Raw genomic sequence first — 25,572 nt, 5'->3', positions numbered from 1 at the left:
AAAAAGATCAAAATTAGGAAATGGAAAAAAGCGGAGCTCTTATTAAGCGTATGATGCGAAGCGCGACATCGTAACGCGGAAATACGCAAAGTCATGACTTTTCTTTCACACGTGCTATAACTGTAACAGATGCAACTTAAAACAGACTCTCAGATCCTCCAGAGGCTCCTGGTTAAAGTTCATGAACTTTGTGCAGCCTAGAGTGCGTTCTTTGCACAGTCCAGTCAGGACAAAGCTGCAGGCACTGAGCGCACAGGCCAGGGGCGAATCAGAGAAGGGGGCTCAGTGGGCAGGGCCCCACATACAAACACACCCCAGCATTAAAAAAAAAAATAATAATAATAATAATAATCTAATTCTGTCTCAGTCAGAACAGGAAACACAAAATGTCATTTAATATACATGTATTTCAATCTTGTTGAGGAGTAAAACCATTCAATCTAACACAATTATTTAAAAAAAAAAAAGAAAAAGGCATAAAGTTATAGTTTATTGTGATTAAATAAAACGGTCACATTCTATTTAATCACAATAAACTACCGCCCCGGGATCTCGCTAATGGTCGGTGCCTTTGTGGCTCTTCACAGGATCATGGTTAAAAAATTTCGGCTCTTGGTCTCCGACTGGTTGGCCACCCCTGCTTTACATCATGTTATTATGTCACTCCCTCATTAAAAACATGCCTGAAGTGTTGCCTTGGCACATTCACGTATTTTTGAGTAATCTGTAAAAACTCTGATGGCGGCCATTTTAGGGATAGGTTTGCCTGAGTCCTCCTAGGAACGCCCCCACCTCCTGGAGACGCCTCCGAGCTTTCGTCACCAGCCGAGTAACCAACCACTGCTCCTCAGCAGAACCCCCTCCCCACTGATGCCACAGACAGCGTGTGGAAGGGGGCGTGTCGGAAAGGGTCAGAGCTTCTTAAAGAGACAGAGGCCTATTTCAAGACATTCACTACAGCCATTTTGAGAGAGCAATTTTATACAAGGCAGTTATTCTAATTTACTGCATTTACAGACCAACAGAAGGTTTGGTCATCATTGTAGTGTGCTATAGACTGGTGCTATGTGATTGAAAAAAGCATAATTTTGATCCTACTTTTGTGCCTAGAAAAACCTTTGAACCAATTCATTGTTGATTCGATGAATGAAGTGGCTTACTATGAAAACTTAATTGTTAGACACTCTGCAAAAACTTTCTCTCATTTTACTTTTGGCAAGACTGTGCGTGTGAAATGACTGTCTCTTTACTGTTTGCTCTGTGGACACTCCCCTCTGTCTTACCCTCTGCGCACACACCTTAAAAACGCTCAGGTGGAGATTGAAGTGGCGCATTCTGGATCATGGAGGTCGCCACCCTCCCCAAAGAAGGTTTGTTTTATTCTATTATTATTCATATTATTTTGTATAACAGACTTTGAGTAAATCACATTCCGCTGAACCTGAGCTCTCTACTTGCTTTAAGTCTATACAATCTCTTCCTTCTGAGCATTCCTATTGGTAACTTAGACTGACAACCTATGTATTAGGTTACAGGTCTATTGAGGATTCTCTGTGTTTAGACATCATTTTAGAATTGACATGCTCTTATCTATGGGTGTTAACAATGCCACTATAGTTATTGCTATTTACGCACCATTGATGTTGCCTGAACCTTTTCCCATTTGAGGAAGTTGTCATGTGGCTGTCACAATTATTACTTGTTCCTGCAATGTCATGCCAACTATTTATAGGTCTTTCCTTTAGATACCTTTTGATCCTGAAATGTAATACAACTGAAGAATATTTTGGGAAAGGTGGAGGTGAGAGTGCAGGCGTGACACTGTATTAGGTGTGTTAGTGGTATAGTAGTAGTGCTAGTAGTAGGCTTGCAATAGTGGTAGTTATTATAACACTTTGCAAAATACTTGCAAAGTGGAAATGTGCCAAGTCCCTAATAATGGCATTGCTTTGGAAATGTTGACAGTGTTAAAAAAAAATGACTCCCCCGTTTTGTGGAATGAAACTTTCTGCAGGAGTGAAAATGTAGCCTAAGTGTCTGTCTATCATGCCTTCCACAGGTGGAGGTGAGAGTGCTGTGGTGGAACAGCCCCCTGTCGTCCCGAGCGCTGGGGGAGTGCAGCCACAGACAGAGACCGGAGATGAGCCGCTGTGCCCCATAACAGGAAGTGGAGATAGAGAGGTCAGCATACAGAAATACCCCATTTTGATTCAGCATATTGTAAGCATTAAACACTTATTAATTGAGCATTGCCTTTTCTAGCAGAGAATTTACTCGGCCGACAGCTCTCCGGACTCTTCTGACAGCGAGGATGAAGGCATAGGAAAGAAAGAGAAGAAGAAAAAACTGAAAAAGAAGAAAAAGAAGAAGGTATGCACGTAATTAGATGTATGAAATAGACTTCTACTAACACTGTCAATATGACCTTTTCTATTATTTCTAGTAGTATTCTCATACTTGCCCCAAAAGTATTCAACTAGTTACTACTCTAATAGTACTAATGGTTGTGCCAGTCCCGAAGATAAGTAGAGAGGTGGGTCAAGAAGAATAAGCTTATATTCCTGTGTAAGTCAGTATTCAAAGTATACATGCTCTATGCAGATGCTTGACCTGAGGGGAAAGGCCAAGTTACAAGGTGCTTTTCAGGCTGTGTCATAGGTCATAGGTCTATTGTTTGTGACTACTTTGCTTGTTGGATTAGTACTTTCTGACATTAATTTGATGCAAGTTATTGTTTTACAAATAGACAGTACAGGGTAGTTCACAAAAGTACCATAATAATGTTTATGTCTTCATGTTATTGCTTAGTTGTTTATTAGGCCCGAGCGGCCTGCCGTCGCAAGGGCCTATTGTAATCGTAATCACAGCGCAGTGCGCGCAGCGCACTGAACCTAAGTGCGCGGAGCGCACAAAAACAGCGCGAAGCGCTGTCCCCATGTCAACCGTAAACTCACCGTGTAAAACAGTGACAGCCCACACCGGAGGTGTGGGCCCTTTATACTTATTATTGCATTAAAATGAATGGGGGTATATAGTGTGAATGGGGGTATATAGTGGATGACGAGCGCGAAGCGCTCGTCATCCACCCAGGACCCCCACGGGTGCGTGCGGTTCGTTGAAAGCTTTCCAAAAATGTATATTATGATATCGTCGCGAAAGCGACGATATTGTTTTTGTAAAAAATATTATTATTAGGCCCGAGCGGCCTGCCGTCGCAAGGGCCTATTGTAATCGTAATCACAGCGCAGTGCGCGCAGCGCACTGAACCTAAGTGCGCGGAGCGCACAAAAACAGCGCGAAGCGCTGTCCCCATGTCAACCGTAAACTCACCATGTAAAACAGTGACAGCCCACACCGAAGGTGTGGGGCCTTTATACTTATTATTGCATTAAAATGAATGGGGGTATATAGTGTGAATGGGGGTATATAGTGGATGACGAGCGCGAAGCGCTCGTCATCCACCCAGGAACCCCACGGGTGCGTGCGGATCGTTGAAAGCTTTCCAAAAATGTATAATATAACATTGTCGCGAAAGCGACTATATTGTTTTTCTCGGAAATATTATTATTCTTTCTTTCTTTCTTCTTCTTCTTCTACTCTTTGAGCAGGAATTTGACCCCCTGAACATTGTCGAAAACTCACCAAACTTTGCCCAAAATTCAGGTCCGGCGAAAAATTAATTAAAATGTGTGTTTCATATTGGGGGGAAAAAAAATGGCGCGACAGCGCCACCTACAAAAATCAAAATACATTGCGCCAATGGGGGAGGGGCCGAAGTAAACTTTGTCGTAGAGCGACGAGATTCGGTACAGATATTCGTCATGTGACGAAAAAAAAAAAATATTATTGTGGCCACGCCCCCTGACAAACCGGAAGTCCGCCATATTGACAGGAAGCCCGGAGATTGCTGAGTCAGCGTTTTCGCTGACGTCGCATTTTAACGAACTCCTCCTAGGGCGTTTCACCAAATGAGCTCAAAATCGCTCCAGCTCATCTCGAGATGTGGGACATCAAAAGTTATCCAAATTTTTTGGCTATGTTTTACGGTTTGTTTGCGGCGAAGCCGCAATCTTTCCGAAGTATTTTGCGATTCATCAAAAACTAAAAATCGCTCCCATTCGCACAATCAAACTCCGATTAAAAATCGGAAATATACATTTTATTGATCTTTCACCCCTGGACACAACAAATGTGTAAAAGTAACATTGGGCGCGATAGCGCCCCCTCCAGGTGCAGAAGAAAAAATGCATTATGGGAAAAAAATTAGTTTGTCGGAAATGGATGAAATTCGGTACAAAAATAGTTGATGGTGTCCCGATCCAAAAAGCCAATGAGACCCATATCGTATTTTGTACGGTGTTGCCATGGTGAATCAAAATACATTGCGTCTATGGAGGCGGGACCAATCTGGGCCAACGTCAACTTTGTTGTAGAGCGACGAGATTCGGTACAGATATTCGTCATGTGACGACAAACAAAAAATATTATTGTGGCCACGTCCCCTGACAAACCGGAAGTCCGCCATTTTGACAGGAATCTGGAAAATGCTGAGTCAGCGTTTTCGCTGATGTCGCATTTTAACAAACTCCTCCTAGAGCGTTTCACCAAATGAGCTCAAAATCGCTCCAGCTCATCTCGAGATGTGGGGCATCAAAAGTTATCCACATTTTTTGGCTAAGTTTTACGGTTTGTTTGCGGCGAAGCCGCAATCTTTCCGAAGTATTTTGCGATTCATCAAAAACTAAAAATCGCTCCCATTCGCACAAACAAACTCTGATTAAAAATCGGAAATATACATTTTATTGACCTTTCACCCCTGGACAAAACAAATGCAACAAAGTGACATTGGGCGCGATAGCGCCCCCTCCAGGTGCAGAAGAAAAAATGCATTATGGGAAAAAACTTAGTTTCTCAGAAATGGATGAAATTTGGCACAAAAATAGTTGATGGCGTCCCGATCCAAAAAGCCAATGAGACCCATATCGTATTTTGTACGGTGTTGCCATGGTGACGCCCGGGGCTCCCCATGTTATTGTAATGGGGCTGACACATGAATCTCACATTATGCAACATTACAGCGCGTTAGCGCCCCCTGTCAGGAGCGTGTGGACAGTGGTCATTGAAATACGGCCCGTCAGGGCCGTCTGATGCTAATTGTGAAATTAGAAAGTTTATGGGCGCGCTAGCGCCCTCTGCAGGCTGGAGCCATTATTCACATTGAGAGGCTAAAAATTTTGTTTTGATGTTTACTGACAACGATTAATGGCACATCAGGGCAATAAAATGCAGTGTGGCACCCTTGGTAGGGTTACATAGACGCGGCAATAGAGGCGCTAAACGAGGCACGGCCCGCGAGGGCCGTTCGATGCCGCTTGCGGCTTTAATTAGGCCCGAGCGGCCTGCCGTCGCAAGGGCCTATTGTAATCGCAATCACAGCGCAGTGCGCGCAGCGCACTGAACCTAAGTGCGCGGAGCGCACAAAAACAGCGCGAAGCGCTGTCCCCATGTCAGCCGTAAACTCACCATGTAAAACAGTGACAGCCCACACCGGAGGTGTGGGCCCTTTATACTTATTATTGCATTAAAATGAATGGGGGTATATAGTGTGAATGGGGGTATATAGTGGATGACGAGCGCGAAGCGCTCGTCATCCACCCAGGACCCCCACAGATGCGTGCGGATCGTTGAAAGCTTTCCAAAAATGTATAATATGATATCGTCGCGAAAGCGACGATATTGTTTTTGTAAAAAATATTATTATTCTTTCTTTCTTTCTTCTTCTTTCTTTCTTCTGCTCTTTGAGCAGGAATTTGACCCCCTGAACATAGTCGAAAACTCACCAAACTTTTCCCAAAATTCAGGTCCGGTGAAAAATTAATTAAAATGTGTGTTTCATATTGGGGAAAAAAAAAATGGCGCGACAGCGCCACCTACAAAAGTCAAAATACATTACGCCAATGGGGGAGGGGCCGAAGTAAACTTTGTCGTAGAGCGACGAGATTCGGTACAGACATTCGTCATGTGACGACAAAAAAAAAATATTATTGTGGCCACGCCCCCTGACAAACCGGAAGTCCGCCATTTTGACAGGAAGTCCTGAGAATGCTGAGTCAGCGTTTTCGCTGACGTCGCATTTTAACGAACTCCTCCTAGGGCGTTTCACCAAATGAGCTCAAAATCGCTCCAGCTCATCTCGAGATGTGGGCCATCAAAAGTTATCCAAATTTTTTGGCTAAGTTTTACAGTTTGTTTGCGGCGAAGCCGCAATCTTTACGAAGTATTTTGCAATTCATCAAAAACTGAAAATCGCTCCCATTCGCACAAACAAACTCCGATTAAAAATCGGAAATATACATTTTATTGACCTTTCACCCCTGGACACAACAAATGTGAAAAAGTGACATTGGGCGCGATAGCGCCCCCTCCAGGTGCAGACGAAAAAATGCATTATGGGAAAAAAATTTGTTTGTCGGAAATGGATGAAATTCGGTATAAAAATAGTTGACGGCGTCCCGATCCAAAAAGCCAATGAGACCCATATCGTATTTTGTACGGTGTTGCCATGGTGAATCAAAATACATTGCGTCGATGGAGGCGGGGCCAACGTCAACTTTGTCGTAGAGCGACGAAATTCGGTACAGACATTCGTCATGTGACGACAAACAAAACATATTATTGTGGCCACGCCCCCTGACAAACCGGAAGTCCGCAATTTTGACAGGAAGTCCGGAGAATGCTGAGTCAGCGTTTTCGCTGACGTCGCATTTTAACGAACTCCTCCTAGGGCGTTACACCAAATGAGCTCAAAATCGCTCCAGCTCATCTCGAGATGTGGGGCATCAAAAGTTATCCACATTTTTTGGCTAAGTTTTACGGTTTGTTTGCGGCGAAGCCGCAATCTTTACGAAGTATTTTGCGATTCATCAGAAACTATAAATTGCTCCCATTTGCGGAAACAAGCTCCGATTAAAAATCGGAAATATACATTTTTTTGACCTTTCACCCCTGGACACAACAAATGTGAAAAAGTGACACTGGGCGCGATAGCGCCCCCTCCAGGTGCAGAAGAAAAATTGCATTATGGGAAAAAAATTAGTTTGTCGGAAATGGATGAAATTCGGTACAAAAATAGTTGATGGCGTCCCGATCCAAAAAGCCAATGGGACCCATATCGTACTTTGTACGGTGTTGCCATGGTGACGTCCGGGGCCCCCCATGTTATTGTAATGGGGCTGACACATAAATGTCCCCTTATGCAACATTACAGCGCGTTAGCGCCCCCTGTCAGGAGCTTGTGGACAGTGGACATGGAAGTACGGCCCGTCAGGGGCGTCTGATGCTAATTGTGAAATTAAAAAGATTACGGGCGCGCTAGCGCCCTCTGCAGGCTGGAGCCATTGTTCACATGGAGAGGCTAAAAATGTAGCTGAGATGTTTGCGCACAAAGATTAATGGCACATCAGGACAATAAAATGCAGTTCGTTCACGCTGGCACCTTAGGTACGGTTATATAGAGGCGCTAAAGGAGGCACGGCCCGCGAGGGCCGTTCGATGCCGCTTGCGGCTTTAATTATTCTTTCTTTCTTCTTCTTCTGCTCTTTGAGCAGGAATTTGACCCCCTGAACATTGTCGAAAACTCACCAAACTTTGCCCAAAATTCAGGTCCGGTGAAAAATTAATTTAAATGTGTGTTTCATATTGGGGGGAAAAAAAATGGCGCGACAGCGCCACCTACAAAAATCAAAATACATTGCGCCAATGGGGGAGGGGCCGAAGTAAACTTTGTCGTAGAGCGACGAGATTCGGTCCAGACATTCGTCATGTGACGACAAAAAAAAAATATTATTGTGGCCACGCCCCCTGACAAACCGGAAGTCCGCCATTTTGACAGGAAGTCCTGAGAATGCTGAGTCAGCGTTTTCGCTGACGTCGCATTTTAACGAACTCCTCCTAGGGCGTTTCACCAAATGAGCTCAAAATCGCTCCAGCTCATCTCCAGATGTGGGGCATCAAAAGTTATCCAAATTTTTTGGCTAAGTTTTATGGTTCGTTTGCGGCGAAGCCGCAATCTTTCCGAAGTATTTTGCGATTCATCAAAAACTAAAAATCGCTCCCATTCGCACAAACAAACTCCGATTAAAAATCGGAAATATACATTTTGTTGACCTTTCACCCCTGGACGCAACAAATGTGGAAAAAGTGCCATTGGGCGCGATAGCGCCCCCTCCAGGTGCAGAAGAAAAAATGCATTATGGGAAAAAAATTAGTTTGTCGGAAATGGATGAAATTCGGTACAAAAATAGTTGATGGCGTCCCGATCCAAAAAGCCAATGACACCCATATCGTATTTTGTACGGTGTTGCCATGGTGACCCCCGGGGCCCCCCATGTTATCCAATGGGGCTGACACATACATCTCACATTATACAACATTACAGCGCGTTAGCGCCCCCTGTCAGGAGCTTGTGGACAGTGGTCATGGAAATACGGCCCGTTAGGGTCATCTGATGCCAGTTGTGAAATTAAAAAGATTACGGGCGCGCTAGCGCCCTCTGCAGGCTTGAGCCATTGCTTACATGGAGAGGCTAAAAATGTAGCTCTGATGTTTACTGACAAAGATTAATGGCACATCAGGGCAATAAAATGCAGTGTGGCGCCCTTGGTACGGTTACATAGACGCGGCAATAGAGGCGCTAAAGGAGGCACGGCCCGCGAGGGCCGTTCGATGCCGCTTGCGGCTTTAATTCTTCTTAAAATTGATTTAATAATATCATTACATTTATTATTACAAATTAATGGGACATTACACAAATAATATTTGATTCATGTAATGGGCAAATCTTTTTTATTTAAAAATCAAGTCAAATAATCCTTCAGTTTAATGCTCTGTCCTCACCTATTTCACTGCTGCTATTAGATTCAAACACACATACTAAACTAGCAGTTATATAATGTATAGAGAAATATATGAGTCACAAGGTGTTTTATGCTCCATTCAAATGATCAGTGGGTAAAGTTCAGCACGTTATGTTCAGGAAAGATCAGGCTCAAGTATATGAGTTGGTTTGATTGAAACATTTCTGGATTGGGTGTGTGTGTGTTCCTCCCTCTGAAACACTTGACAAGTGTTTGAGTAGCCCCGCCCACCACGATTACTGCATAGTTTTTAATTCCGAAAGTATGGCTCATTTGTTAAACTGTATTTTTTTTTTTCACTTTTAACACACAACTACAAGCACAAATGCCAGTTTTAATGTGTGCATAACAAATAATTCCCTGCCTTGGTTTGTTTGGTTTGTTTCAATAGGACTCAAGTTCATCTTCCTCCTCCTCTTCATCCTCATCCTCTTCCTCCAGTAGCTCCTCTGACAGCGACTCTGACAGTGAGGTGGGTTTTGACTTAACCTATACTTAAGTTGAATAAAATGACATAAGCTAGAAGATCTGTTATCTATCTATCTATAGTTCTATCTAAGAACTATTACGAGAGAAATCTAAAGAAATGTATTGAATTTCGGCAAATACAAAGACTAACTTCTCTTAATACTCCTGCTCCAACATTTAGTATCTGTACTATTATATTTTCTATGTTATTACGGATGGACTACTATGCACAATATTTTGACCGTTCAGGACAGCTCCTACCTTTTCATTTATTCTGCAAAGGTTATAGATTCTCAAAATAAAATAGGAACTCTGCTTTAGTGAAGTAGCACCATCTCTAAATTGCCTTCTCACACCAAGCAGTTCTAATTCAAAGTTTCGACATGTTACACCTGTGTTCCTGTCTCCAAGAAAAACACAAGGAGTGTCTGCATGTTGGTTTTGCATTGTAAGCAGTGCAGAATCAGTTAATGCCACACAGTTCTTGCTATGGCCACTCCTAATGGCCTTTCTTCTATTGTTGTACAGAATGCACTTTAAATCTTGCTAAAAAAAAAATCACTTTAGTCACAGCAAATTGTCACTGTGTGTCCTGAATGCTTTGGACTAACCTGTTAGGCTATTCAAAGGCAGTCCAGAGCATAAAAACTAGTCATAAATTCTAGTCAACTGCCACATTGAAAGTAGCACCTGTTACCATCTGAACTCCTCAGTGTGACTCATCAGGACATTCAGGTAAAACAGGTGACATAGCACAGGCTAGTCCCCAAGATAAACGCAGTGTCACGGCCTTTTATATTTTTCACCATATGTAACCGACAGGACCTGCCTTTTGAGAAGCATTCCTGGGCAATGTTTAGACTGTGTCATAATGGAGGGAACTATTCACTATTCACGATATCAGAGACACACGCCCAATTTTACAACATTTCACACACGTATTTTATCAGCAAGTCAAGACAATAAACCTCGCAGTGAGTTAGTATGTCGTCAGGCGTGTGCAGGCGTGTGCAGGTTTGTGCATGACTGCCTCGTAACATAGGCAGGTCTAAAAAAAAAAAGAGCGTCAAAGCATTCCTCTCATACTCGATAGCATAGTGGAATTCATTAGATACAAGATGAACTTCTGTGTAATTTAGTAGATGCTAGTTGTTATTTTTTTGTTACACGCAAAGGTATTGGTCCATATTTGTTTACTGCAACATGTGGCCAAATCTGAGAAATAAAGTCTTCCTGGTTTTTACGCTACATCTTCATTTAATGTCCCGTTGCAGGATGACAAGAAGAAGAAAAAGAAAAAGAAGGACAAGGATAAGAAGAAAGACTCCGGCCCGGAATCTGTTTGGAAGACTGTCATCATAACCGAAGACGGTGAGGAGTCTTAAAGGAATAGGCCACCGTTTTTACACACTGAGATATGTTCTTACCTTAGCTTTGACGAGTTCTTTAGGACCTGTCTGATCTTCCCCCGTGCCTTCAGTCACGTAAACACAGCGCAGACGGCATTAACATTTAGCCTCTCCCCCTCTCCACTATAGCTGCAAAACAGGTCAAGATAGAAGCTACCAAGCTCTTCCACGTTTTCCCTATTTAAATATGGTTACGTGAAGTGTTCCACTACAAAGTATAATTACACAAAATTAAACAATGTGGATTTTCTAAGCGGATAAAAGGGGGAACTATATTGTAAGGCGTAATAATACTAGGAGTAGTTTGGCATCCTCACAGTGAAGATTACTGCGCGGATTTCGAACTACTCCTGGTATTATTATGCCTTACATTATAGTTCCCCTTTTATCCGCTTAGAAAATCCACATTGTTTAATTTTGTGTAATTATACTTTGTTGTGTAACACTTCACGTAACCACGTCCATTATCTCATCGTGTGTGTGTGTGTGTGGCTGCGTGTGTGTGTGTGGCTATGGGGAGGGGGGTGGGGTGAGCAGTGTTGTCTGTTTGGAAGAGTGGGTGGTTGGGTGGGCGGGAACTGCTTTTAATCTGTAAAGCACTTTGTGTTACAACCTTGTAGGAAAAGCGCTTTATAAATAAAGTTTTGATTGATTTGATTGATATTTAAATAGGGAAAACGTGGAAGAGCTTAGTAGCTTCTATCTTGACCTGTTTTGGAGCTATAGTGGAGAGAGGGAGAGGCTAAATGCTAACGCCGTCTGCGCTGTGTTTACGTGACTGAAGGCACGGGTGAAGACCAGACAGGTCCTAAAGAACTTGTCAAAGCTAAGGTAAGAACATATCTCAGTATGTAAAAACGGTGGCCTATTCCTTTAATACTTTCAACACTTAAGAGAAAGTACTCTCCGCCTCTGCCAAAAAAAGGTTGTGGTTTGTGGGTGATGCTCTTTCTGTGTTGCCAAAGATTCTTTTTTTTTTTTTTTACATCTTTCCACACACAACTTTCACTCCAACTGATATAATCCTATAACCACTTGAAATATGTTGTTTTCAATGCATTTTCGACATTTTGCTTCCAGGAGAGAGGATAGTGCAGTGTGAAGACGGCCTAAAGGTGAGTCGCTCAAGCCTGATGTGTGTGTGTGTGTGTGTGTGTGTGTGTGTGTGTGTGTAGAACAATAAATCCCAACTTTGGATGAAATACAAAACGCCCGTCCCCGCTTTAGGACCCCGACGATAAAACTGAGAAGAAGAAGAAGAAAAAGAAGGATAAGAAAAAGAAAGATAAGAAGAAAAAAGACAAAAAGAAGAAGAAGAAAAAGGTGTGTGTTAGTTGCAGTAGTAGTAGTTTTGTGATAGCATCAGCATTCCCGTCTGATGTCAAATGCATTCAAATTATTTCTTCCAGGATTCCTCTAGCTCCTCCTCATCTTCATCGTCTGACAGTTCGTCCGACAGTGAGGACGACAAGAAGAAGAAGAAGAAGAAGAAGAAGAAGAAGAAGAAAAAGAAGGTAAGATTTTAAGCTCTTGTTTTAACGGGGAACGTTGTTAGAAGAGTTTCCTTTGTATGTGTACTCTTTTCCCATTTTCTTTGACTATTTTGAAGTCGAATAGTCATATTTAAACTATAAACAATAGTTAAATCTCTTAATTAAGCTTGTCAATGGTGGTGCAAAATGTTGTGGGCTCTTTCAAGATTTTGTTGTGTGTCTATTGCTTATTGTGTTTTTTTATTCCCCCCCCCCAGGACTCTTCGTCTTCCTCTGGTGCTTCTTCATCCTGCTCCTCCTCCTCCTCAGACAGCGACGACGACAAGAAAAAGAAGAAGAAGAAAAAGGACAAGAAGAAGAAGAAAAAGAAGGACAAGAAAAAGGTCAATAAAGTTTATATCCTTTATAGCAAAAACAAACAAACAAACAGTCGATTTGTAAAAAAAAACTGAAATGTGCAATTCATATTTCCAGGACTCGAGTTCCTCGTCTTCATCATCCTCATCATCCGACAGTGAAAAGGACAAGAAGAAAAAGAAGAAAAAGGACAAGAAGAAGAAGAAAAAGAAGGACAAGAAAAAGGTCAATGAAGTTTTCCGTTTATATCTGTTATGTAAAAAAAAATAGAAAAAAAAATTGATTTGTAAAAATAAATGTGCGGTTCATATTTCCAGGACTCTTGTTCTTCGTCTTCGTCTTCATCATCATCCTCATCATCTGACAGTGAGAAAGACAAGAAGAAAAAGAAGAAGGACAAGAAAGACAAGAAAAAGAAAGATAAGAAAAAGGTAAGTGTGTGTATCTTTGCAGTGTACGTAATGTTAATATCATTATTTCTTAACACTGCAACTCAAGTTATTGTGTATTTCAGGATGAAGAGACAACACCCATTCTATCTGGTGATTTAATTATTTTATTTATTTATATAAAAAAGTCAAGTTAGTTTTAGTCATAATCAAACAGCAAAGCAAACATTTGGAGAGTTAACCTCTTAATCCCCACCTGAACCGATCTGAAAGCTTGTTGAAAAAGTGCCAAAACAGCAACAAAAAAGCCAAAAAAAAGCAACAAAAGAGTCACAAAAACGTGGTGAAAGCGTGATAAAATCCCCCCCCCCCCCCAAATGAGGCGTTGCACTGGCTTATAGGCTTATAAACCTTTTGGATTTGGGTAAAGCTGAACTGGAGAAAATACACTCAGTTAAAGTGGGGGTTAACTTAAAGGTGCACTATGTAACTTTATATGTGGGGGGAAAAAATATATATTTGTGCATATTTGACTTTTCAGTGACTCAGTGACTTTATGGGTGCAGCATGGCACCTTTGCTTTCCCTCACATTGGCCTCTATGATGCTCCAGAATCAATCGTTTTGGGGTTTCTTGACCGTTTCTGGTACGAACCCCTAAAAACATTTGATCCTTTAGCTTCATAGACGGAAATCAAAGGTGCCATGCTGCACCCATGACGCCACTGAGTCACTAAAAAGTCAAATATGCACAAATATTAAGTTTTCTTTCCCACATATAAAGTTGGATAGTGCATCTTTAAGAGGTTATTAATAAAGCTCGATGGATATTTAAGTATGTTGTTCAGATGGCGAGACTCCAGGACCGAGCAGTGAAGCAGATAAATATATGTATGAAGTTATTGAAAAGGTAAAACTCATTCACATTTTAGCTTAATGTAGCACATGCCCCTTTGCTACAGAAGGTACTGAGTCTGTCTGCCTCCTCACAGGATGCTGGAGAATTGGAATCGGCCTCTGGATTGGCTGGTATGTGGACTACAAATCAACAACGTTTGTAGAAATGTGTTATTGTGTTTGTTAATAATGATTTGCGATGATTTGCAGATCGTGCCATGTCCTTCACTTGCGTCATCGAGGAGGGCAACCTCACAGATGACGAGGGCGAGGGAGGAAGCCCCGACGAAGACAAGAAGAAGAAGTTGAAGAAGAAGAAGGAGAAAAAGGTCAGTGGTGACACATACATTTTGTGACTTGATTAAAAGTAAAGAAACCTGTGCTCAAAGATCACTCCAGTAAAAGTTGATAGTTTATCATGTTTGCTTTCCCTGTAGGACTCTGGCTCTGGTTCTGACAGCGATGATGAGGACGACAAAGACAAGAAAAAGAAGAAGAAGAAGAAGAAGAAAAAGGTCAGTGGTGACACATACATTTTGTGACTTGATTAAAAGTAAAGAAACCCGTGGTCAAAGATCACTCCACTAAAAGTTGATAGTTTATCATGTTTGCTTTCCCTGTAGGACTCTGGCTCTGGTTCTGACAGCGATGATGAGGATGACAAAGACAAGAAAAAGAAGAAGAAGAAGAAGAAAAAGAAGAAGAAAAAGAAGGTAAATAGACACATTTCCAGTCAGTGAACCCTGCTCCTTTGCTTTCACAACTTGAAACGGGTTCTTTGCTTGAACCACAGGCCTCCTCCAGCTCTTCTTCTTCTTCATCGTCATCTTCTTCATCGGACAGCGAGGATGACAAGAAGAAAAAGAAGAAGAAAAAGAAGAAGAAAGTAAAGAAGGTATCAAAGCATGTCTAGCTTACTATTATTACATCAATAGTACATAAACGCATGTGTTTCTGTGTCCCTGATCTAAACAACTATATTGTTTACAGGACTCCAGCTCCTCGTCTGACAGTGACAGTGACAGTGACGATGACAAGGTAGGCTCTTCTTACCAATTGTGTGGCAATGCATGTTTTGTCTTAAAGTTAAACTTGAACAATATTGTTTTTTTTATTACAGAAGAAGAAGAAAAAGAAGAAAGATAAGAAAAAGAAGAAGAAAAAGGACAAGAAAAAGGTTAGTTATTGGCAGAGTCGTTTTTTCCTATACACAGATGATGCAAAGGCCTCGTATCTCAGTCAAATTCTGGTGTTGTTTCGCTTGTTAATCAATGCGTTGTTACAACGACAGGCACTGATAGCACTCTCTCACTCTCGGCCTACTCATATCAGGACAGTGGTTTGGTGGATAGAAAAGAGCAAAGCTGTTGTATTTGTCTCAAAAGGCAGCTGAATCTAGTGGCTCTCATGGGCGCAGCAAGTTACTTTCAGTAACTGCATCTCAGTTCTCTGAATGTGCATGGTCTAATACAAATTACCGTCAGACTAATTCTCAGTGGTAAGATGGAAACACCCAGTCAGGTGCAGGTTTCAGCTAGTTTAAATCAGCGGTTCCCAAACTGTGGGTCAGGGACAGGAGGTCAGAGAATGTGATCATTTACCTAATATCATTTTAAAAAGTGGGGAAAAAAATAAACACCAGTCTGACAGGGGCAAATGGTTAGTGGTTCTCACTCTCAACTCTTTTGACCATAAATGGATTTGCTCTTCGTCGATTAGCTTTCCGATGCTCATTGCAGGGGCCCTGAGTGGACTTTTGCTTCGGGCCCCAGAAAGGCGAGCGTCAGCTCTGGATATTGGCAAAAATATAAGCTGTATAGTTACAAGGCCCACTGACGACATGTGAGTTTAGATATTACAACATATATTTAGAAATGACCTTCTGTGCAGGATTCTTCATGTTCCTCATCTGGTGACTCCAGTGATGATGAGAAAAAGAAGAAGAAGAAGAAGAAGAAGGACAAGAAAAAGGTAAAATATTTTGTATCTGTGAATGGTCCTTTACAACACAATGATAGAAGATGGACATAGTTACTAAACAGTGGGGTGCATCAAAGTTTCATGGAGATTCTCATCATTTTAGTTCATTTTAATGCAACTAAAACAGAGGGTTCAAACATTTGGGATATAACTAAAAGTACAATGGATATAGCTTTTATTCCTTCATGTCAAAGCACACCTCACAAGTTTCTCGCTCACTCCAAACTTTCTTTCTGCTGCTCATTGCAGTTTTTTAAATCTTCAGTGGTAAAGGAGTAGCAGCAGTAGTGTACTGGTACACACAAGCCTAGAGCGCCCTCTATTGTTTGTGTGAAATTAACAAACGTGTGAAATTATATGTTTTGATATATAAGTCGTACCCCCAGCCAAACTATGAAGAAAAAGTGCAACTTATAGTCCGGAAAATACAGTATATATGCCTTTTAAATGCAACTCTGAGAACTCCCCTGTTCGGACTTTGGTGAATCCAAGTGTCGTATGTTACCAGTAAAGTCTTTCATAATAATTTTAAATGTATGACAAGCTGACAAGAAAATTATTTGTAACAATATCCTTCTCTCATTTTTCATTTAAACCTTTATGATGCTTCTGTTCAGGATTCGTCTTCTGAATGTTCATCATCCTCATCCAGTGACTCTAGTGATGATGAGAAGAAGAAGAAAAAAAAGAAGAAAGACAAGAAGAAGAAGAAAAAGAAGGATAAGAAAAAGGTATGTTTGTTTACCAACTACAATTTTATTGTATTATATAAGAAAAGTACCATCAAGGTAGATCAGCACCAAACTCGGTATAAAAAGGTTCTAAAATCACAGATGACCCTGAGTACCATTTAAAGAAGCTCCTAAAACTGTATTTTTGGCATAAGTTTAACATCACAACAATATTACTACAATGTCCTTCTCTCTTATCTTATTTAAACTTTGATGATGTTTCTGTTCAGGATTCGTCTTGTGAATCTTCATCATCCTCATGCAGTGACTCTAGTGATGACGAGAAGAAGAAGAAAAAGAAGAAGGACAAGAAGAAGAAGAAAAAGAAGGATAAGAAAAAGGTGAATAGATCTGAAATGTGTAGCTGTAGAATATCGTTTACACTGATTTTAGTTTTGAAATATAAGCGATGCGGCTCATTTTTTGTGCTCCTGGAACCATCTCCATTAAACGAGGTCTTTTCACACCCAGGATGTCGAGTACCACATGGTTTGGGCAATAAAACCAAATATCTGCTGTCGATGCCATACACTTTATGCCTAAGTGAACATACTTGTCAGAAGATTCCATATGTGTTCAGAACATACAAGATGCTTGCACTTTTGATGCTCTCATGAGAAATTGAATGTAAAGATTTACCGTCATTTCCAGACTATAAGTTGCACCAGCCAAAAAATGCATAATGAAGAAGAAAAAAACATATATAAGTCGCTCCGGAGTATACGTCGCACCAGCCTTGGCAACGACCTGGGCATAGAGGCGTAACTGCGTAACCGTTTACAAGCCTCTCCCGGCAGCACGTTGTTCAAGCTCTCATTTGCCAACTCGTTCCTCTCGCTGTGCCCATCGAGCTTTTAGCCCGCGATTAGCTTTTTTTGTTTTCTTCATTGCAGTAAGAATAACCTCTGCTTTTCTCAGGTCCCTCACAAGTTTCTCGCTCACTCAAAACTTTCTTTCTGCTGCTCATTGCAGTTTTTTAAATCTTCAGTGGTAAAGGAGTAGCAGCAGTAGTGTACTGGTACACACAAGCCTAGAGCGCCCTCTAGCGGCTGTTAGTGTGAAATTAACAAACGTGTGAAATGATATGTTTTGATATATAAGTCGTACCCCCAGCCAAACTATGAAGAAAAAGTGCAACTTATAGTCCGGAAAATACAGTATATATGCCTTTTAAATGCCACTCTGAGAACTCCCCTGTTCGGACTTTGGTGAATCCAAGTGTCGTATGTTACCAGTAAAGTCTTTCATAATAATTTCAAATGTGTTGCGTGTTTGACAAGCTGACAAGAAAATTATTTGTAACAATATCCTTCTCTCATTTTTCATTTAAACCTTTATGATGCTTCTGTTCAGGATTCGTCTTCTGAATGTTCATCATCCTCATCCAGTGACTCTAGTGATGATGAGAAGAAGAAGAAAAAGAAGAAAGACAAGAAGAAGAAGAAAAAGAAGGATAAGAAAAAGGTATGTTTGTTTACCAACTACAATTTTATTGTATTATATAAGAAAAGTACCATCAGGGTGGATCAGCGCCAAGCTCGGTCTAAAAAGGTTCTAAAATCACAGATGACCCTGAGTACTATTTAAAGAAGCTCCTAAAACTGTATTTTTGGCATAAGTTTAACATCACAACAATATTACTACAATGTCCTTCTCTCTTATCTTATTTAAACTTTGATGATGTTTCTGTTCAGGATTCGTCTTGTGAATCTTCATCATCCTCATGCAGTGACTCTAGTGATGACGAGAAGAAGAAGAAAAAGAAGAAAGACAAGAAGAAGAAGAAAAAGAAGGATAAGAAAAATGTATGTTTGTTTACACCATGTAAAACTAAACATCTAATGTGCCATCTATCGCATTTGTGTGATTGTGCATTGTTTTAAAACACTACATCTGTGGAATTTTGTTCAGGATTCTTCTTCAGAATCTTCATCATCTTCATCCTCGTCCAGTGACTCTAGTGATGATGAGAAGAAGAAAAAGAAGAAGAAAAAGGATAAGAAGAAGAAGAAAAAGAAGGATAAGAAAAAGGTAGCAAGACTGTAGACCAACATTATTGCTTTTATCACACTATTTGTTTTGATTTGTTTTTAGGTGATTTGTTGTATATAGTGTGATTGTGACGATAGAATGAACAAATGACAACGGTATATTGTATTCTATAAATGTGTGTATGGATATTGTCCTGCACAGTCTGTAAAGACATTATCCTTGCACATAATGACGGCATATCACCTACACGTATACTGTTTATTACTTTATCCATTTCTTTGTAGGATTCTTCATCATCTTCAAGTGACTCTAGTGATGATGAAAAGAAGAAAAAGAAGAAGAAAAAGGACAAGAAAAAGAAGGATAAGAAAAAGGTATCGGACACAATTAAAGACGGCCTTTACTCTTCATTAAATTGTAAACTTAAAGCCGCCATAAGCTGGCCCAGAGTTGTTGCATTCCCATAATGCATTGCTACCTTCAAAACAGCTGTTAACTTTGCCCTGCTGGAGCAAGACAGGTTTTCTACTGACAATAAATAATCCTGCAGAATAGCTTGAAGCATTTTTAATGTTTAATTTATAAACATAAGTAAGTAAATAATATGAAATTAATCACAAAAGTCAATAATAGAATAAATCGGCGTGGCTTTAGGCATGCATTCACAAGCAACATTTTATTCATGATTATTTCCTCGCAGGATTCTTCATCATCTTCATCCTCTTCAAGCGATTCTAGCGATGATGAAAAGAAGAAGAAAAAGAAGAAAAAGGACAAGAAGAAGAAGAAAAAGAAGGACAAGAAAAAGGTAAGGTATACATAGAATTTGACAATGATATTACAATATGGCAATGCTAATAAATGTGTCTTTGTAGGATTCGGACTCATCTGGCAGCGACAAAGACAAAAAGAAGAAGAAGAAAGACAAAAAGAAGGTAAATACAGTTTACAGTTGATTAGATTCTGTATTTAAATTGAAACATGAATGAAGTATTGACATTATCATTACAAGATGTAAAGCCTGTAATGTTTGACCCTTTAATAACTAGGATTCAAGTTGTTCAAGTGACAGTGACAAGGAAAACAAGAAAGAGAAGAAAAAGGACAAGGTCAGAACATCTAGTGTTTAAAAGTTTAAAATCACATGAAAACACTGTATGATTTGTCCTTTGTTCTGTTTATCCCTTAGGCTTCTGGTTCAGGAAGTGACTCTGAGAAGAAGAGTGTAAGTTTTAATCATTATTTGTTGGTAAAATGGTAAAAATGTCAATACACCTGCACTTGATGAATTCACCAGAGTTAGACAGTCGGGTACTGCTTCAATTGATTATCATTTCGAGGCGTCTTCAGTGATTTTGATGACACTCGTCTTGCTTTGTGCAGAATAAACATGTCAGGAAGCAAACCAATCTGAAATCTGACAGCTTGAACGTAACCTTTGCTACCCCAATGGTTTATCAATCCATTCTGTGAATTCCAGGAGAGCTCTATGAGTGTCAAATTAGAGGACGAGTCCAAACTGGAATCCCCCTCGAGCCCCGGAGGCAGTGATCTGTCGGCCCCCAGCGTCAGCAGCAGCGGCGGCATCAGTTCTAAACCTGCAGGATCTACTGCCAGCACCCTGTCCATCAAACCTCTGCCCTCCAAACCCGTAGTCAAAATGGACCCTCCCAGTGCCTTCACTATGCCCAAACCTGTGGTCAAAATGGACCCTCCCAGTGCCTCCGTTGTGCCCAAACCCGTGGTCAAAATGGACCCTCCCAGTGCCTCCGTTGTGCCCAAACCCGTGGTCAAAATGGACCCTCCCAGTGCCTCCGTTGTGCCCAAACCCGTGGTCAAAATGGACCCTCCCAGTGCCTTCACTATGCCCAAACCTGTGGTCAAAATGGACCCTCCCAGTGCCTCCGTTGTGCCCAAACCTGTGGTCAAAATGGACCCTCCCAGTGCCTCCGTTGTGCCCAAACCCGTGGTCAATATGGACCCTCCCAGTGCTTTCACTATGCCCAAACCCCCCACCACCACCACAGTCACCTCCACCATGACCATCCCTGCCCCTGCCCCATATAGGCGCCCTATGAGCCCCATGGAGTCCCTGTTGAACAGCCCGAGAAGAACCACCAGTACCACCACCAGTACCACCACCAGTACCACACCTAGATATCTGACCAGCAGTGACTTATACAGAAAATATTAGTTAACAATACAAGAGGTGTCATGCTACTAAGAGGTTTAGTAGAGAAATATTCACTGTTCTCCATATAGTTACTGTGACTGTTCTTGGACTTCAGTGAATATTTTTACTAACTATTAAGAAAGATCTGTCTGTTTTTTTTTGTTCGCTTGTTTTCAATCAAAGCAACCTTTTCAGTTAAATTATAGCAAGAAGTATACAAGGCTCACAGTTAGTTAATAATGTTTTGAATAGTTCTGGTCCTATAAGGATAAATATTAATAACAGGAAAGGTGCCAAGAGTTTAAATCAAGAAATCCCCCACAGGGTGAATCAGAAAGTTGCTTCACGATAATAATGATCATTCTAAAAAGCCGGTGTGATGTTGTTGTTTTTTAATGGTGAATTCTATGGATGGATGAGGATGCTTAAGCACATTTATCAGAGAAATACATGAAATCATGAGGTGCAAAATACAGTATGACGTGTGGATTGTTGGGAATAAAGATTGACTCAATCTCATTCTGGTGTCTTTCCTTGAAATGGTATAAAGATAAATATGCACATAAAATTTAAAGTGCATATGTCTAGTTTTAGTGCTTTAATAAATGTGACTGAAAGATAACATCAGTTCCAAGTTAATCAGTTGTATAATTATCATTTTATTTCAGTCAAGCAGCAACTTTAATGAAGAAATGTTGGGCAGAAAAGTTATTTTTATTTAAAATTTTAAGCTGCTGACAGGAAGTGACATAGATAAAGGTAAAGTTCCATGTCCAGCAGTTTGACCATTGAATTATATTAGCTTGACTCGCTCATTTCCCATTGACTTAACATGGTGGGCACGGCAACAGTTTAAAATTGCTTGCCTTCATCTATGTCACTTCCTGTCGTGTCCAATAAGGAAGTGAAACTATAAACATCACAAAAATGGTCAAACAAAAGAAAGCTGGGTACAATTCTTAAATATAATTGTGTTGACTATGTTATAGCAAAAATTGTGTCTGATGCACTTTAAAGGCACACTGCGTAACATTTTGGACTATGCTGTTGCTATATAGAAAATGCTATTTCTGCAGTGGGTAATCAAAGAATGGATTTGGATGAGGACCATACCTGTTTGAACCTCAAATTCTGCTGACTTTAGTCACATCTCCATGGAAACGAGCTGGAGACGTACCCACTCCCGGTAAAGTTATGTCATGTCTTAGGAGAGCTGAGGCTGCTCACAGCAAAATGACATGTTTGTTTGAGATATTTTTCAGTGCTGAAAATATCTGTCATAAAATAAAAGCTTGTATGTCAATTTTATTTTTGGGGTAAAATTCTACGCGGTGTGGCTTTAAGTAGAAAGTAGTGCAACACTGGAAAAAAGGCAAAAAAAAAAAAAAAAAAAAAACTATTATGCCAGCCTTTTGTGATTGCTGTCTCAAATTGTATTAACTAAGAAAAGAAGAAAGTAGACACGCTACATATTTTAATTTTCGTTTCATACTGATTATGATGCAAAGAAAAACAGTCCGGTCTATCAAGGTGATGCACTTCCTCGTTGGGCGTCAAAGGGGCGTGGTCTGGAAGGTTGACTTCTCGATAAAGCGACATCCGCGCTTCACTGCTTCGATCTGCGCCACACTACATCGATATAACACTATGTCGTTTAACTTAGGCGACGGTAAGCTCACGTTCCTTAACTTATACTAAAACGTTTAGTTCAACACTGTGGTTTCGATCATCATGAAGCCAATGCATTCAATTGTTTTGTTGACTTGAATTTTTTTTTTTTTTTTAACAAGTCAATCTCTTTAAAATGCCTCACCTGTTCTGTTTTGTGCAGCTGTTGGGGAGGAGGCGGTGAAGAAAGAGGAAGCACAGAAGGATGAAATCAATTGGCCCTGGAGCAAAAAGGACAAGGTACTAAACTAATTCAATACAGGATTTTTTTTTTTAAAGTTGACAACTTTTATGGTGATCATAACATTATTTTAGGGTAGATTAAGCATTAAAGCTCTGAGATTTTGAACATAGGCCTATGTGAACAAATCTTTCAGTTTTCCCCTCCTTTACAATAAATGTGTGCATATCCTTTTTGAAAGCGCTATTTAAGTTGTTGTAATATTGTTATTAATTGGAGGCAAATCTGTTGTTTTAGGACGACAAAGGCAAGTCTGATAAGGGCAAGTCTGATAAGGGCAAGTCTGATAAAGGCAAGTCTGATAAGGACAAGTCTGACAAGCATAAGTCTGATAAGGACAAGTCTGATAAGGACAAGTCTGACAAGCATAAGTCAGACAAAAAAGACGACGGGTCACACAAGAAGAAAAAAGAAAAGAAACACGGCGACAAAGACAAGAAAGACGGAGACAAAGACAAGAAACACGGATCTGACTCAGAGAAGAAAGAAGGACATAGTGGATCCTCTTCATCATCATCCTCTTCCTCCAGTGATGACGAGGTACAGAATGCAGTAACATTCGTAGTTGTATTATTAACTCAGTTGTAGTACTTTTACAGACACTTTGGTCACATTATGATAAAAATACACCTAAGCAATACAAAGCCCAGTTCAGGTAATATTGTTGATGCATATTAGGGAACATCCACTTGATGAAACCTTGTCCAAAAGTCAGACGATCTCCTTTTTTATTTTGTTTTGTGTGTGTTTGTGTGTGTATGTGACATTATACAGCTAGTTTTACTCGTAGGCCTTCTCCCAATAATTAGGCTGACTAGTTTCGCTGCCTTCTGCTTTGTCCCATGTCTCTTACTATCAGTCACAGTTAACCTGTAAGTTTAAGTACACTGTATGGAGCCGGACTGGCGGCATACCTGTCACGCCTGCTTTCAAGACCGACAACTAGATGATGTATGCAGTGACCTGTGTCATCATAGAGTTACCCGTTGGTTCAGTTTTGGTCAGACACACCTTGCCCTCTTCTTTACTTTCCATCAATCACTTGCACTGATGAGCGACAACAAAAGCAATGTGGCTGCATTATTTAGAATGTATTTATTTTTTTGTTTTCTTTGCATTTGTGGTGGTAAAAACTCAAGGCCTTTCACTTTTCACTCTTATAGCTGCAATTACAAACGACTGTGTAGGGTCTCATTCGTCCAACAATCCTCCATTGTAGAAGAGATGACCTACTGTGTGTTGATTGGGTTTAGGATGTTTCCCCTCCATCTTCAGAGCCTTTTTCAGCTAGCGAGTCCAATAAGACATTTGACAAAATAAGCAAAACATCCTAAAGTCAATCAGCACAGTTCGTGGAATCTCTAATATAGTTCCTGTTAAGTAGAATGTGTAGTGGCAATAGCAGTAAAAGGCAGTGGGAACCCAGGTTGCTGAGGGTGCTGCAGCATCCTCTGGTGGATTGTTTTAATTAATTATTACAAACAATATTGATAAATAGGAAATAAGTAAAGGTTATTTTGGGGAGCAATCTTGTCCCTCAACACTCCCTTACCAAAAGATGTTTCCACGGCTCTGGTAGCGTGGGTGGAGTAGTTGTTGTGTTCATAATAGTACTTGTCAAACCAGTTGTGTGTGTGTGTGTGTGTAGTATGCATTTGTAGTTGTGTATGTTATACCAAGTCAATGTAACCGTAGCAGTAGTTGCCTTTTGACAGAAGTTGCTTCAATAGTCGTAGTAGTCTTTGTACATCTGTACACAAGTAAAAACAACTACAGTACTGAGTGTGAGTATTACAACCACCTCGGTATCAGTAATGGTCGTCTATGCAAATTGCAATAAGCAAAACAGAGTAGAGACCTTTGTGTGAGAGTTTACTATAGACGAGTTGGGTTGTTGCCTGAGCTTCTCCTCATATTTCTGAACATATTTTTGTCCTGCCACAACCTGACTCGAATTTATGACCATTATATAACCATCTCTGCTGGCTTTTGGTTGTTTTTTGTTGTTGTTTTTTTCCCACAGGGTTTTTCTTTATGACTAAATAAGCAGTCTGTATTAAAACATGCATCTTTTTGTTCTCTTTGCAGGACTGATGCTTCCTTGCAGACCCATCTGTTCATCTAATCTATTGTAATTATATCTGCATTGCATCACTGTACATTTAGTCCCATTGAATTCTATTGTATGTTCATTTAAATTATGAGAACACTAGATTTATATCAGTGCCCTGTAGATTGCAATAAATAAATGCTATGACAGCTGCTGAACATGACTTGGTCCGTTTGTTAAGTGTAAGTGTACGTTATTACCACAAGATGGCAGCACAGCGCACGTGCAGTAGTCTATACTTGAGCACTTGAAATGCTTCCACTTTTCCCTCTTGGCTAAGTTCTAAGCTGTAAGAGTGGTGTATATACACAGTGCTACGACCATTTATTTCTGGAAGTGTGAATTACGGTAACATTTTATAAATAATTGCATGTGTATATTTAACAGACATTATGCTAATATTATCTTGAAATGCTTTAATTGCATGTTTGGAGAACCTAAAAAAAAGGCCTAAGCCAGTCCTGTGTTACCCAGTACTGTACAGTAACTTAGATCAAACTGACACATTGTTAACTCTAAAGAAAATGAGACGGGGAGGAATACAGCATTTATCAGTGAGTATCTCCTTGGCTCTGAATATTTGATGCAGGCGCAGGGGAAGAAAAATGGGACCGTTTCATGAGGAATCAATAATAAATCAAGAGGACGTCTTTCTTGAGCCTCTACAGAAATCCAATCCAACTTCTCCACCACCAAAAGCCTACATTAATCCTATAATAGCTGCAACGATGACCCCCAGCAAACTTTTAT

The 25,572-nt window shown here is 40.5% G+C and overlaps 1 protein-coding gene across 2 annotated transcripts; it reads left to right on the top strand.

The window, feature by feature from the left end:
* The first annotated feature begins 1,258 nt into the window (after positions 1-1,258).
* Positions 1,259-21,322, top strand: LOC306962594 (uncharacterized protein). Of its 2 annotated transcripts, none has more exons than XM_079555775.1 (32): positions 1,259-1,370; positions 2,060-2,181; positions 2,263-2,370; positions 9,307-9,387; positions 10,658-10,754; positions 11,873-11,907; positions 12,020-12,115; positions 12,202-12,306; positions 12,543-12,668; positions 12,760-12,867; positions 12,960-13,073; positions 13,157-13,184; positions 13,867-13,940; positions 14,023-14,059; positions 14,138-14,256; positions 14,365-14,442; positions 14,551-14,640; positions 14,721-14,822; positions 14,918-14,965; positions 15,048-15,104; positions 15,818-15,898; positions 16,525-16,638; positions 16,869-16,979; positions 17,992-18,102; positions 18,333-18,443; positions 18,550-18,669; positions 18,915-19,004; positions 19,331-19,438; positions 19,506-19,565; positions 19,680-19,739; positions 19,820-19,855; positions 20,111-21,322. In XM_079555775.1, the coding sequence occupies exons 1-32, from the start codon at positions 1,343-1,345 to the stop codon at positions 20,822-20,824; spliced, it is 3,369 nt and encodes a 1,122-aa protein (XP_079411901.1). In that variant the 5' UTR covers positions 1,259-1,342; the 3' UTR covers positions 20,825-21,322. The 2 variants fall into 2 exon arrangements, with proteins under 2 accessions (XP_079411901.1, XP_079411902.1); XM_079555776.1 differs by having other exon boundaries at positions 12,020-12,121; positions 13,879-13,940.
* Positions 21,323-25,572: the final 4,250 nt, after the last annotated feature.

Source organism: Gobius niger (genome assembly GCF_951799975.1).
Source record: "Gobius niger genome assembly, chromosome: 1".
Taxonomy (NCBI): Eukaryota; Metazoa; Chordata; class Actinopteri; order Gobiiformes; family Gobiidae; genus Gobius; species Gobius niger.
This window is presented reverse-complemented; position numbering and strand designations above follow the sequence as displayed.